Source organism: Piliocolobus tephrosceles, chromosome 8 (genome assembly GCF_002776525.5).
Source record: "Piliocolobus tephrosceles isolate RC106 chromosome 8, ASM277652v3, whole genome shotgun sequence".
NCBI classification, from domain to species: domain Eukaryota; kingdom Metazoa; phylum Chordata; class Mammalia; order Primates; family Cercopithecidae; genus Piliocolobus; species Piliocolobus tephrosceles.
The window spans coordinates 94942535-94956022 of NC_045441.1; the positions used below are offsets into that span (position 1 = coordinate 94942535).

Here is a 13488-nt window from a genome sequence, read left to right on the forward strand (position 1 = left end):
TGAGATGGAGTTTCATTCTTATCGCCCAGACTGGAGAACAGTGGTGCAATTTCAGCTCACTGCAACCTCCGTCTCCCAGATTCAAGCAACTCTCATGCCTCAGCCTCCTGAGTAGCTGGGATTACAGGCACCCGTCACCACGCCTAGCTAATGTTTGTATTTTTAGTAGAAAAGGGGTTTTGCCATGTTTGCCAGGCTGGTCTCGAACTCCTGACCTCAAGTGATCCACTCGCCTTGGCCTCTCAAAGCGGTAGGATTACAAGCATAAGCCAGCGTGCCTGGCCTAAATTAATTAATTTTTATGTTATGTTGAATTACAGTCTTTTTATGGCACCTAAAGAAAACTATTGCTTCTATTTTAAAATTCACTTACATTTTCCTTCTTTCTGTCCATGCCTTTCTTTTTCCTACTCTTCTTATTTCCTTCAATGTTTTTGTTTTTTGATTCATTTTCTCAGATTTTTGCTGTGTTAGCTTTTGAGCTTGAATTTAATTCACTTCCAGAGGTCATTACATATTAAGAAAACATTTTAAGTTTCATACCAAATAATCTGCCAGAAAGGACCAATCTTTACTTTCAGTATGGTAGTTCTTAAACTTATCTTTATACATAATTATAACAATTTTTGAGACCACAATTAGATATGAAGGGTAAATATGATACACTATACTCCAGTTATCAAGTCTTTCCAATTTAATCAATTTGAAATGAATACACTATTTCCAAATACTAAAAGTACAGTTACTTCATTTACATGTAAACACTTACTATCAATTGATATACAAATGTTAACACAAAATTAATACAGTAAGATACAAAGAAAATAAACATTTATGAAAAGTCATCCCAAAAGCTTCCAAATTTAAAAGCAGTATATAAACAAATAATTTTTTAAAATGTAAGCATAGGTTTGTGAGTCCTTGGCGTCTATAAACCTGGGTTCATACCATATTATAATTTAATTAGTCATCAGTTTAGCATGCCAATTTTCTGAAAAAAAGTGTTTATAAAAATGGATACTTACACAAGAGATTTTAAATGGTGCAAATGTTATGGGGTCTTCTCCATACAAAGGCCAATAGCGCTCACATTTTTTCTGTCATCCAAAAAAAAATTAGTAAGTAATTCATATAAGTTTTTCTTAAACTGTTATAAATATTTTGTGTCCTGGGGTTCTGCTTACTTCTACTTCCCCAAAACAGAAAAACTCACATTAGTAGGCATGGAGTTGAGAGAGCTTAGACTTACCCAACTGTTTTTAAAAATAGGCTACTGTGTCTTCTCCAAGAATAGTCATAAGAACCTTACTGACTTAAGCGCATAACTATTCATTGCTATCTGCCAGCTCTACAGAGTAAACCAAAGATCCTCCTCTAGGTAAGAAAAAGTAATTTTAAAAAAGTGTCTGGTACGAGGAGGTCCATTTGGTATAAAGGTTGCTAAGCAAGTTTTATTGCTTGGAACATGACAATCTCTATAAATATCTGGCTGAATTCTCATTAAATGTAAAATATGTGATGAAGAGTATTCTACTTGGAATCAGAAGAATTTTGCAAGTACTAATTCTACTTCTTTATTGACCTTCAGTTTATCTGTAAAAACAGGAATAATAATCCTTATCTTACAGACTTGTTGCATGTTTGTTAAATAAGAGTATATTTCAAATGTACCATAGATGGTAAAACCCCTACACAAACATGATGTATTATTTTAACTATCCAATTTTATTTGAGATTACAGAAAGTGTAGTCAAATAATTTCTCCTCTTACCTTCCTATTTTAAACAGGTATAGAAAAAGAATACTAAATTTTCATCACTTTCTAATATCAAACACCTCATCATTTCAGAAAATCAGGTAAGTGAATGAAAAGCCTAACTTTATGGAAGATAGAATGATTCAGATGTTAAGAAATGATGCATTTTGTATCAAGGCCCAATAAAATCCAAGTCTCCAAGTGACCATTTAGCTTAAATAAACCTTTTCAGCAGTGGGAAAAGCATTGGTTAATGAATTCCTAATTAAATCCTCACAGTTTCAAATATAGCAAATGGAGCTATTACCTATAAGCTGAATGAACTATAAGTTGACAGTAATGCTCACAGGGAAACAAAGTAGAACTGTCTGGTATGTTGGGTTAGCTAATATTTCAGAGGCTTAAAAACACAGGTAACTTCCAAATCTCATTTTCCAAGAGACATTTACAGAAAAATGATAAAATTAAATTCTTTTTTTTAGATAGGGTCTTGCTTTGTCAACCAGGCTGGAGTGTGCAGGGGCACAATCATGGCTCACTGCAGCCTCTACCTTCTGGGCTCAAGTGATCTTCCCACCTCAGCCTCCTGAGAAGCTGGGACCACAGGCGTGTGGTACCACACCCAGCTATTTTTTTTTTTTTTTTAATAGATGGAGGCCATGCGCAGTGGCTTATGCCTATAATCCCAGCACTTTGGGAGGCCAACGTGGATGGATCACTTAAGGCAAGGAGTTCAAGACCAGACTGGCCAACATGGCAAAACCTTGTCTCTACTCAAAAATATAAAAAAATTAGCCAGGTATGGTGGCACATGCCTTTAATCCCAGCTACTCAGGAGGCTGAAACATGAGAATCGTTTGAACCTGGGAGAGGGAGGTTGCAAAGAGCTGAGATCACGCCACTCCACTCAAGCCTGGGTGACAGAGCAAGACTGTCTCTCACCACACACACACACACACACACACACACACACACACACACACACACACAAAAGATTAAAAAAAAAAGAGAGAGATGGGGTCTTGCCATGTTGTCGAAGCTGGTCTCAAACTCCTGGACTCAAGCAATTTTCCCACCCTAGCCTCCCAAGTAGCTAGGATTACAGGCGTGAGCCACTACACTTGGACCTTAAATTCTTTCTGAGAGTTTAAAAAATTCTTTTTCATCTTTTACCTGACAAAACTTTAATTCCTTGAAACAGATCGAAAACAAGTTGTAAGAGATTAATTTAGGTAAGAATAGAAAGTGGTGTGACTAACAACGCCCCTCATTCAGATGAGCAGTAGTAAGATTATATTGTTACTTATATTCCTGGTATAAAACTAATAATGATATCAAAAACTATGTGTTAAATATCACATATACATAATCTCTAACACTGCAAGGTGGGTATTATTTCCTTTCAAACGTGAGGAAACTGAAGCTCAGAGTGAACTGTACTGCACTATGGTCAAAATGTTTGTAAAACGTAGGTTTGTCTGATTTTTTTATCTATGCTTTTTCTACCAAGTCACATTCAAAGTCAAGATCAAAGTCAAGGTTATCAAATAATTTCATAGGTCCTAACTCACTCATAATCTATTACTAACAAGACACAGTGAATCACAAAAACCTCAGCTTCAAAAAATTTGTACTCAATACTACTTGATTTTTTTTTTTTTTTTAATGAGACTGAGTCTTACTCTGTCACCCAGGCTGGAGTGCAGTGGCACAATCTCGGCTCACTGCAAGCTCCGCCTCCTGGGTTCACACCATTCTCCTGCCTCAGCCTCCCAAGTAGCTGGGACTACAGGCGCCTGCCACCGCCCCGGTTAATTTTTTGTGTTTTTAGTAGAGACGGGGTTTCACCATGGTCTCGATCTCCTGACCTCGTGATCCGCCCACCTTGGCCTCCCAAAGTGCTGGGATTATAGGCGTGAGCCACCGCGCCCGGCCTACTTGATTTTTCATCAATAATTTGATATATACTATGAACTTACTAATATAATGAAAAGAGAAATACAACCTAAACCTTATCAGCAACTTAAAACATTAGGAGAGTGACATTTAAATTCTCTAAGATAATTAATAATATTAACGTACATATTGACAACACTTAGATAACTTGATTACTTAATAATTTCTCAGTGTTTATATTTTCTCATTTTATTCACTTTCTGTCCAACATTACTTAATACTGACAAAGGAAACAGCTGGGAGTAATGGAATAAATTAAGGTTTCCCTACTGTTTATGCAACATAACTGAAAGATGTATCTTTTGCAATATATTACTTACTGGAAAAAATTAACATATTTACAAATTAAAGATAATTTTAACCATATTAATTACATTAGTATAAAAAAACTTTGAATAAAATCACTATGTAATTTGTAAGTTTGATTTGTATGTCATATTTATAGAAGACCACACTTTATAAGTTTTATTTAAATACAAATTATCTGTAACTCTGTCATTACTTCCTACAGTGAGGACAGAATATGATGCTGTAGGACACCAGAACAGTTTTGAAATAAATTTTACTTCAACATAGCATAAAAATACCAATGTTAGAAAATCAGGGTAAGAAATTATCTTCTCTCAGCTTTGAAGATAGGAAACAAACAAAACATACTGTGGTATTAACAGACTCATCAAAATATTCAGGCCTGGTGCGGTGGATTACACGGGATTACATGCTTGTAATCCCAGCACTTTGCGAGAAGAGGCAGTCAGATCACCTGAGGTCAGGAGTTTGAGACCAGCCTGGCCAACACAGTGAAATCCCACCTCTACTAAAAATACAAACATGAGCTGAGCCTCGGTGGTAGGTGCCTGTAGTCCCAGCTACTCAAGAGGCTGACGCAGGAAAACCGCCTGAACCCGGGAGATGGAGGTTGCAGTGAGCCGAGATTGTGCCACTGCACTCCAGCCTCACTGACAGAGCAGGACTCTGTCTCACCATCTCAAAACAAACAAACAAATGAACAAAAATTCAAACCATATATTAATAACCGGATTTTTAAAAATGTATTTTCACTTGTTCAATTTTATTCCTATTTAAAAATACCTCTCTATTTCAGTCCACAGATGGTATTCTACCTACAACACCACTGAATATTTGAAGATTATTAAGTAACAATACAGAATTAATTATTGTTAAGTACAGGAATACCTCATTTTCCTGTGTTTCTCAGATCCTGCATATTTTACAAATTGAAGTTTTGTGGCAACCCTGCACCAAGCAAGTATATTGGCATCATTTTGTCGATAACATATGCTCACTTCAGGTCCGTCACATTTTGGAAACTCTTGCAGTATTCAAAACTTTTTCATTATGATGATATCTGTTATTGTAATCTTATCAGTGATGTCTGAAGTTACTACTCTGTTTTTGGGTGCTACAAACTGCTCCCATATAAAATGGCAAACTTCATCAACAGATGTTGTGAGCGTTCTCACTGTTCCATTGACAAGCTTTTGTACCCTCTCTCTTCCTCTCCTTGGGCTTTCCCATTTCCTAAGACACAGTATTGAAATTAGACTAACTAATAACCCTACAATGGCCTCAAAGTGTTCAAGTGAAAAGGGTCACATACTTTTCACTTTAAATAAAAAAGCTAAAAATGATTAAGCTTAGTGAAGAAGGCATGTTGAACACTGAGATAGGCAGAAAGGTAGGCCTCTTGTACTAAACAGCCAAGTTTAGAATGCAAAGGAAAAGCTCTTGAAGGACATTAAAAGAACTACTCCAGGAAACACACAAACAATTAAATAGGTCAAACAGCCTTATTGCTTACATGGAGAAAGTTTTAGTGGTCTAAAAGATCAAACTAGCTACAACATTTCTACAAGCCAAAGCCTAATCCAGAGCAAGGAGCTAACTTCCTTCATTTCTATAAGGCGTGAGAAAGCTGCAGAAGGAAAGTTAGAAGCTAGCAAAGGCTGGTTCATGAAGTTTAAGGAAAGAAGCTGTCCCCATAACATAAAAGTGCAAGATGGAGCACCAAATTCTGATGTAGAAGCTGCAGCAAGTTACCCAAGGATCTGAGCTAAGAGCACTGATGAAACAAGCTATACTAAATGACATATTTTCAGTATGGATGAAACAGCCTTATACTGGAAGAAGATGCCATCTAGGACTTTCAGAGCTAGAGAAAATAAGTCAATGCCTAGCTTCAAAGCTAGGCAAAAAAAACCAGGCTGACTCTCTTGTTAGGGGTTAATGCAGCTGGTGACTGACATTAAGTTGAAGCCAATGCTCATTTACCATTCTGAAAATCCTAAGGGCTCTAAAAATCATGCTAAATGTACTCTGTCTGTGCTCTATAAATGGAATAAGGCCTGGATGTCAGCACATCTGTTTTTGTTTTTTCAACCCCACCCCCAGCCCATCCCTATTGCATGGCTTGAGGAATATTTTAAGCTCATTACTGGGGACTACTGGTTGGAAAAAAAAAAAATTCCTTTCAAAATATTTCTGTTTACAATGCACCTGGTCACCCAAAAGCTCTGATGGACATGTACAAGGAGATTAATACGTTTTCATGCCTGCTAACACAACATCCACTCTAGAGCCCATGGATCAAGGAGTAATTTCGAGTTTCAAGTCTTATTATTTAAGAAACATATTTTGTAAAGCTAAAGCTGCCATAAATAATGATTACTCTGATGGGTCTAGGGAAAGTGAACTGAAAACTTCTGGAAAGGATTCAGCATTCTAGATGCTATTAATTACATTAATGATTCGTGGGAGGTCGAAATATCAACATTAACATGAGTTTGGAAAAAGTTAATTCCAACCCTCATGATAACTTTGAGGGGTTCAAGACTTCAGTAGAGGAAGCAACTGCAAATGTGGTGGAAACAACAAGAGAATTAGAAGTGGAGCCTAAAGATGGAACTGAATTGCCACAATCTCATGATAAAACCTGGAATGGATGAGGAGTTGCCTCTTATGGATGAGAAAAGAAAGTGGTTTCTTGAGATGGAATCTACTTTCTTGAGATGGAATATACTTTTGGTGAAGATGCTGTGAACACTGTTTAAATTACAACAAAGGATTTAGGACATTACATCAACTTAGTTGATAAAGCATGGAAGGGGTTGAAAGGACTGACTCCAATTTTCAAAGTAGTTCCACTGTGGGTAGAACAGCAATTGCTGTTGGTATCAATCAGCAGGACACGCCACAGAGTATTCTTTCATGAAAGGAAGAGACAATCAATGTGGCAAACTTCACTGCTTTCTTATTTTACGTATTTAGAGGTGGAGACTCCCTCTGCCCAGGCTGGAGTACAGTGGCATAATCATAGCTCACTGCAGCCTCAACCTTCTGGGCTCAAGTGATCCTCCTACCTCCGCCTCTCAAAGTGCTGGGATTACAAATGTGAACTACCATTCCTGGTCCTGTCTTTTACCAAAAATTGCCACAGCTACCCCAACCTTCAGCAAACGCCACCTTGATGAGTTAGCGGTCATCGACGTCAACAAAACCCTTGACCAGCATAAAGATTACAACTAGCTGAAGGCTCAGATGATCATTAATGTTTTTTAGCAATAAATTATTTTTAAATTAAGGCATGGAAGGCCGGGCGCGGTGGCTCACACCTGTAATCCTAGCACTTTGGGAGGCCGAGGTCGGCAGAACATCTGAGGTTAGGAATTCGAGACCGGCCTGGCCAATGTGGTGAAATCCCGTCTCTACTAAAACTACAAAAATTAGCCAGGTGTGGTGGGACAGGCCTAAAATCCCAGCTACTCAGGAGGCTGAGGCAGGAGAATCACTTGAACCGGGGAGACAGAGGTTGCAGTGAGCCAAGATCGTACCACTGCACTCCAGCCTGGGCAACAGAGCAAGACTCTGCCTAGAAAAAAAAAAAAAATTAAGGCATGAAGTGTTTTACAGGTATAATGCTACTGAACACAGAGCAAGACTCTGTCTAGAAAAAAAAAAATTAAGGCATGAAGTGTTTTACAGGTATAACGCTACTGAACATTTAACAGACTATAATACAGTATAAATGTAACTTTTATATGTACTAAAAAAACAAAAAATTTGTCTGAATTGCTTTATTGTGGTGGTCTGGAACTGAACCTATAATATCTTTGAGGTATGCCTGTGTGTGATAAAATATACTTACAAAATATAAAAGAAAACAATATGCTTGAGAGATTATTTTGTCCCTTGTATGAAAAAAAGCAACAGCAGAACCCCAATATAAAAGAAGTATTTACATTAACTGCTTATGTTCAGACTATAATAATAAAAGAACAAGAATATTTATCCCCAAAAATGAAATAATAAGAGGAATAGATTGTACATACCCTTCCCATCTCAAATTCTCGGCAGGCCATTACAATGATCTAAAAAGTGATGGTGGGGAGTGAGATAAAGAATGTATCAAACACAATTTTACTTTTTAATAAAATACAGATTTCAAGAATTTTGCACCCTGAGAAGTATAATTGGCTTGCCTAAAAAAGTAGTTTCAATATTAAACGTGTAAGTTAAAGAAATTATCAAAATTAGACTTTCCAAACAAAGGCTAACTATATAGCAACAAATTAAATTGGTTCCAGTTAACATGATTTTTTTGGTTTGAATTAAATTATGTGAATCTTACAGATTTACTTTGTGACTTCTGAAATTATATTAAAATACCACTTTTAGGATATTTACCTAATTATAAATAGCACTATTAATTAAAAATACATTTATAATTATTTAAATATTGAATGCATTTAACACAATTTTAAAAGGTGATCACACCTGTTTTTCCCCATTTTATAATGTAAACTTTCAAACACACAGCATAGCTGAGAGAATTTTACAGTAAACATTGTATAGCCATCATCTATATTCTATCATTAACATCTCACCATGTTTCATCACATAACTATCCCTCTATCAATCCATCGTTTTAAAAATGCATTTCAAAGTTTTGAACATCAGTATACTTTCCCCAAAAATACTTCACCATGCATATTATTATCTAGAACACAATAATTTTTTTTTTTTTTTGAGACAGGGTCTCGCTCTGTCACCCAGGCTGGAGTGCAGTGGCGCGATGTCAGCTCGCTGCAAGCTCCGCCTCCCGGGTTCACGCCATTCTCCTGCCTTAGCCTCCTGAGTAGCTGGGACTACAGGTGCCCGCCACCACACCTAGCTAATTTTTTGTATTTTTAGTAGAGACAGGGTTTCACTGTGTTAGCCAGGATGGTCTCGATCTCCACCTCATGATCCGCCCGCCTCGACCTCCCAAAGTGCTGGGATTACAGGCATGAGCCACAGCACCCGGCCAATCTAGAATATAATTTTTATATTGTTTCCAGTATTTTTCCCTTGAGGTAAATTTTACATATAATGAGATGCACAAATCCTAAAGTGAACGTTCTCCAAGTATGGACAAATGCACTCATCTGTGCAACACAAATCTTATCAAGACACAGGATGTTTCCATCATCCAGAACGTTTCTTCATGATCTTTCTCAGTCAATCCCCAAGCACATCTAGTTTTTAAAGTGAAGTACAGCAAATACAAATAACTGGAAAAGTGCCCCCCTTTTATTAATCTTTCAAAGACCACAGGATGTCAATGCTTTAGACTCACTACAATTCCATTAAAAAGCCATAAGACAAAAATGAAAGTTCCACATTACTGATTTTCCACATCCACACAAAGAAAAGTATCAGTGCACATGGTTAGGTTTCAAGAGTATTACAGAGCAGTATAGGGTAGCTCTTTGCAGTATTCTAACTAATTTCTCTGCTTCCAAATCTAAGGACACATTATTTCCCTTCATCCAAAAGAATAAGAGGGCAATGAATGAACTCCAGGGGCAGATGAAATTCTCTTACAGTGTATATTTATAGTTTATTTATAGTTATGTGTTTATATATATTTTCTGAGAAGAGGGACTTAAATGAGTATAACTGTACTATCAATTATTTTACTGACCTATTAGAGCACTAATCCTTTTCTGATTTTTATAAGTTGTTTGATAGTTGTATCATTACTTACTTAGGACAAAATTTAAATTGTTATCACACCTTCTTCTTAAAATATTTAGCCTAGTTTGTAAAAATTTAATAAGACATCCTAAAAATGTACCCATCTTTTTAGTAAACATCAGCAATAAGTAAATATAATTATGGATTTTTAAAAAATCCCCTCATTCCTTATTCAGCAAAGCATCCTATATCATTACATATGAATTTCTCAAAATTTATTGTGAAAAGTAAATTACTTACCACAACATTATATTCCCATATCATCCTCCAAAAATCTATTACTGTATTTGCTAAAGGTCCTTGAGTTGCTACATATGCTTTTGGCCCATAGACGCCCTAAAAATGGTTAAAAGCAAATTTCACATTTATTTTGATTACCAAAAATATTTCATTATCCAAAATAAAAGGTTTCAAATTGTATTAGTAATACTGTTGTTTTAACTCAAACCATTTCTAAATAATGTGTCTTCCATAGTATACTGAAACATGGCAAAATATATTCAATCCACTTAAGCTTTTGATGACTGCTATTACTTTTGTGTGTTTACTGGATATGATGCACAGAATAGGTATTTAAGAACTGCCTTATGCCAATTAAAAATTATTACTTATCTAGGCATTAAAAACAAAAGCCCTGATACCTACTTAACAAAGCTAACTGTGGCAGAAATACAGAGCATGCTCTGATTCTAAAACAATACTAAAACTAGTAAAGAGTTCTTTCTTAGTTTCTTCCATAGCTACCTTCCATTATCTATTCAACTCTGAAGTTTATCTACCATACACGTTTTTAATAATGAACATGAGAATATACCAAACAGGGTCACTGACTAAACTGGCACATAACTGACTCATACAATGAATCAGTGTCATTAAGTGTAATTAAAAACTATAACTTTTAACAAACACCCTTATAAAAGAATATGAACACTGACAACATCTGAAATAGCAAACTATCAATTTATTAGTTTTTATTTCAGGTATTAATTTTGGTTTTTAACTTTGTTTAAAAAAGAAATTTTTGTTTAAAACCATGACTGCTGAATATTGACATAGATATTAATTTTACCACATAAACTTTTTTTTTTTTTTGAGGCAGAGTCTCGCTGCGTCACCCAGACTGGAGTGTAGTGGTGTGATCTCGGCTCACTGCAACATCCACCTCCCGGCTTCAGGCGATTCTCCTGCCCCAGTCTCCTGAGAAACTAGGATTACAGGCATGTGCTACCACGACCCGCTAAGTTTTGCATTTTTAGTAGAGACTGGTTTTCCCCATGTTGGCCATGCTGGTCTCGAGCTCCTGACCTCAGGTGATCCACCCGCCTAGTCTCCCAAAGTGCTGGGATTATAGACGTGAGCCACCGTGCCTGGCCTTACATAAACTTTTATCAGTTAACATTTTTATCAACACAAACATGAAAATATGTATAGACACCATATATAAAATAACTGAAAATTACATTATCATATCACTTGAAAGATTCAAAAACACAGATTAGCTGATGGAAAAAAAGCCTTTTATTTAAACTGAATCAAGTGGCAGTTTGCATCTATCTCTATTGATAACTCTAAAGAACTTGATGCTGGATGCGGTGGCTTATGCCTGTAATCCTAGCACGTTGGCAGGCAGAGGTGGGCTGATCACAGGTCAGGAGATCGAGACCATCCTGGCTAACACAGTGAAACCCCATCTCTACTAAAAATACAAAAAATTAGCTGGGAGTGGTGGCGGGCGCCTGTAGTTCCAGCTACTTGGGAGGCTGAGGCAGGAGAATGGCGGGAACCAGGGAGGCGAGCTTGCAGTGAGCCGAGAAAGAGCCACTGCACTCCAGCCTGGGCGACAGAGCGAGGCTCCATCTCAAAACGAATTCGACTGCTTTTCATCAAAGGGTATCCAAACAAAGGTTATAAAAAAGAGACTATTTAATCTTGGATTTTGGGTTGCCACCCAAAATAGTGACAACTGTCAAAAGTTTTACATTTAAGGCTATGTTGTAGAATTTTAAATCAGTATTATCCAGTAATCCCACCCCTAGTAATTTATGCTAGGAAATTATTCAAAAGAACAAAGATGTTTACTGCAATATTATTATTTTAAAAATCTGGAAACAACCTATATGGGTCAACAACAGGGAATGATCATGTTTATTTGTGCACACAAACCCAAAGGGATAACTGAGAAAATAATTTAGTAATGGGTAAGACTTCCATGGGAAAGAAGAAATAAAAAAGAAAATGTTATCTCTGCTATAACAAAACTAAGTACAAACTATTTATCTATATGAATAAGGAGGCTAGAAGGAAAGCATATAAAAACGATGTGCCAGGGCAGTGGTTTTATTTTTATTTCTTTTGCTGCTGGTATCACGTCCGAGCAATTCAAAAAGGTTTTACAAAACTAGTATGTAGAAAGACATTAATATGGCAGAGAAACACCATTTGAAGTTAGTACATACCTTTATAAAATTTGCATTGATATAGTCTGAATCTTGTGAAGGAGTCTTTAACGTCAATTTAACTCGGCTGTGATCAACTGCAAGAAAAAAATACATAAAATATGTATGGCTGACATACAGGTATTTTCTAATGAAGCATAAGTAAGGTTAAATAGACAGCTTAAGAACATTTACTTTAAAAAACAACGGATGAAAATGGACTCTAGGTATCAGCAGGGTAATTTCTAACATTACACTGAAAGGAAATAAAATAAATTTTCAGACAACCACCACCTGGCGGGCACCTGTAATCCCAGCTACTCTGGAGGCTAAGGCAGGAGAATCACCTGAACCTGGCCGGGAAGTAGAAGTTGCAGTGAGCCAAGATTGCGCCATTGCACTCCAGCCTGGGCAACAGAGCGAGACTCTGTCTTAAAACAAAACAAAACAAAACAGCAACAGCAGCAAAAAAAACACCACCACCAGTGACGTAAAGCAGTGTATTAAAGTTGCAATAGGAATCATCTCTGGAACTCTTTTAAAATGCAAATTCCAGGACATTATCCCTGATTTACTAGGGCAGAGTCTAGGTATTTCAGCCTCTGCAGGTTTTAACAAACATACCAGGTGGCTGATGAATACTAACCAGTGATACAGAAGCCCATATGCTAAAATTCTTATTAAAAAATCTAACTTTCATATTTCACAAGAAACTATAAAAAGTAAATTATTAACAAATTAATGAATTGAGATTATATATAAAAAGTGCTCAACACTGCTCTGGCTAATAATAGTTATTATTAGGTAATGTAGCTTAGAGTAAAAAAACTTTACAAAAAAATTTTATGAAGTATATTTTTCTTTTACATTTTTATTGATTTATTTTTTAAGGAATATGTTTATAATTTTAAAAAATTAGACCTTAAAGAAAAGTATAAAATGAAAAGCCTCCCCTGCCCTTCAGTTCCAGGGCTCTCTCCCATCAAGATACTATATTAAAGTTTTTTTTCCCCTTCCAAGTGTACTTATTACACATATAGCTATATACTTTGAAAAACTACTAAACAAATGCAAGCATCCTATACATGCTGTTCTGTATCATTACTTTTCAGTTTATAGTATATCCTGGAACTCTTCCCAAAGCACAAAAAGATTTACTTTATTAATTTTTACTATTATGGTAAAACACAGAGACAAGGTCTCGCTCTGTCACCCAGGCTGAAGTACAGCGGTGCGATCATAGCTCATTAGAACCGAGAACTGCTGGGCTAGAGATCTTCCTGCTTCAGGCTCCCAGTGTTTGGA

General features: G+C 36.3%; 1 protein-coding gene across 2 annotated transcripts in view; it reads right to left on the reverse strand.

The window, feature by feature from the left end:
- The window catches only part of PTPN12 (protein tyrosine phosphatase non-receptor type 12), a 105559-nt gene that overhangs the window by 48756 nt on the left and 43315 nt on the right, over positions 1 to 13488 (reverse strand). For both annotated transcript variants that reach the window (XM_023192520.2, XM_023192519.3), the window contains exons 3-6: positions 12205 to 12281; positions 9989 to 10084; positions 8062 to 8100; positions 1026 to 1097 (exon numbers count right to left, since the gene is read on the reverse strand). In XM_023192520.2, the coding sequence (XP_023048288.2) occupies positions 1026 to 1097; positions 8062 to 8100; positions 9989 to 10084; positions 12205 to 12281 (284 nt within the window). The remainder of the gene's footprint in view (positions 1 to 1025; positions 1098 to 8061; positions 8101 to 9988; positions 10085 to 12204; positions 12282 to 13488) is intronic.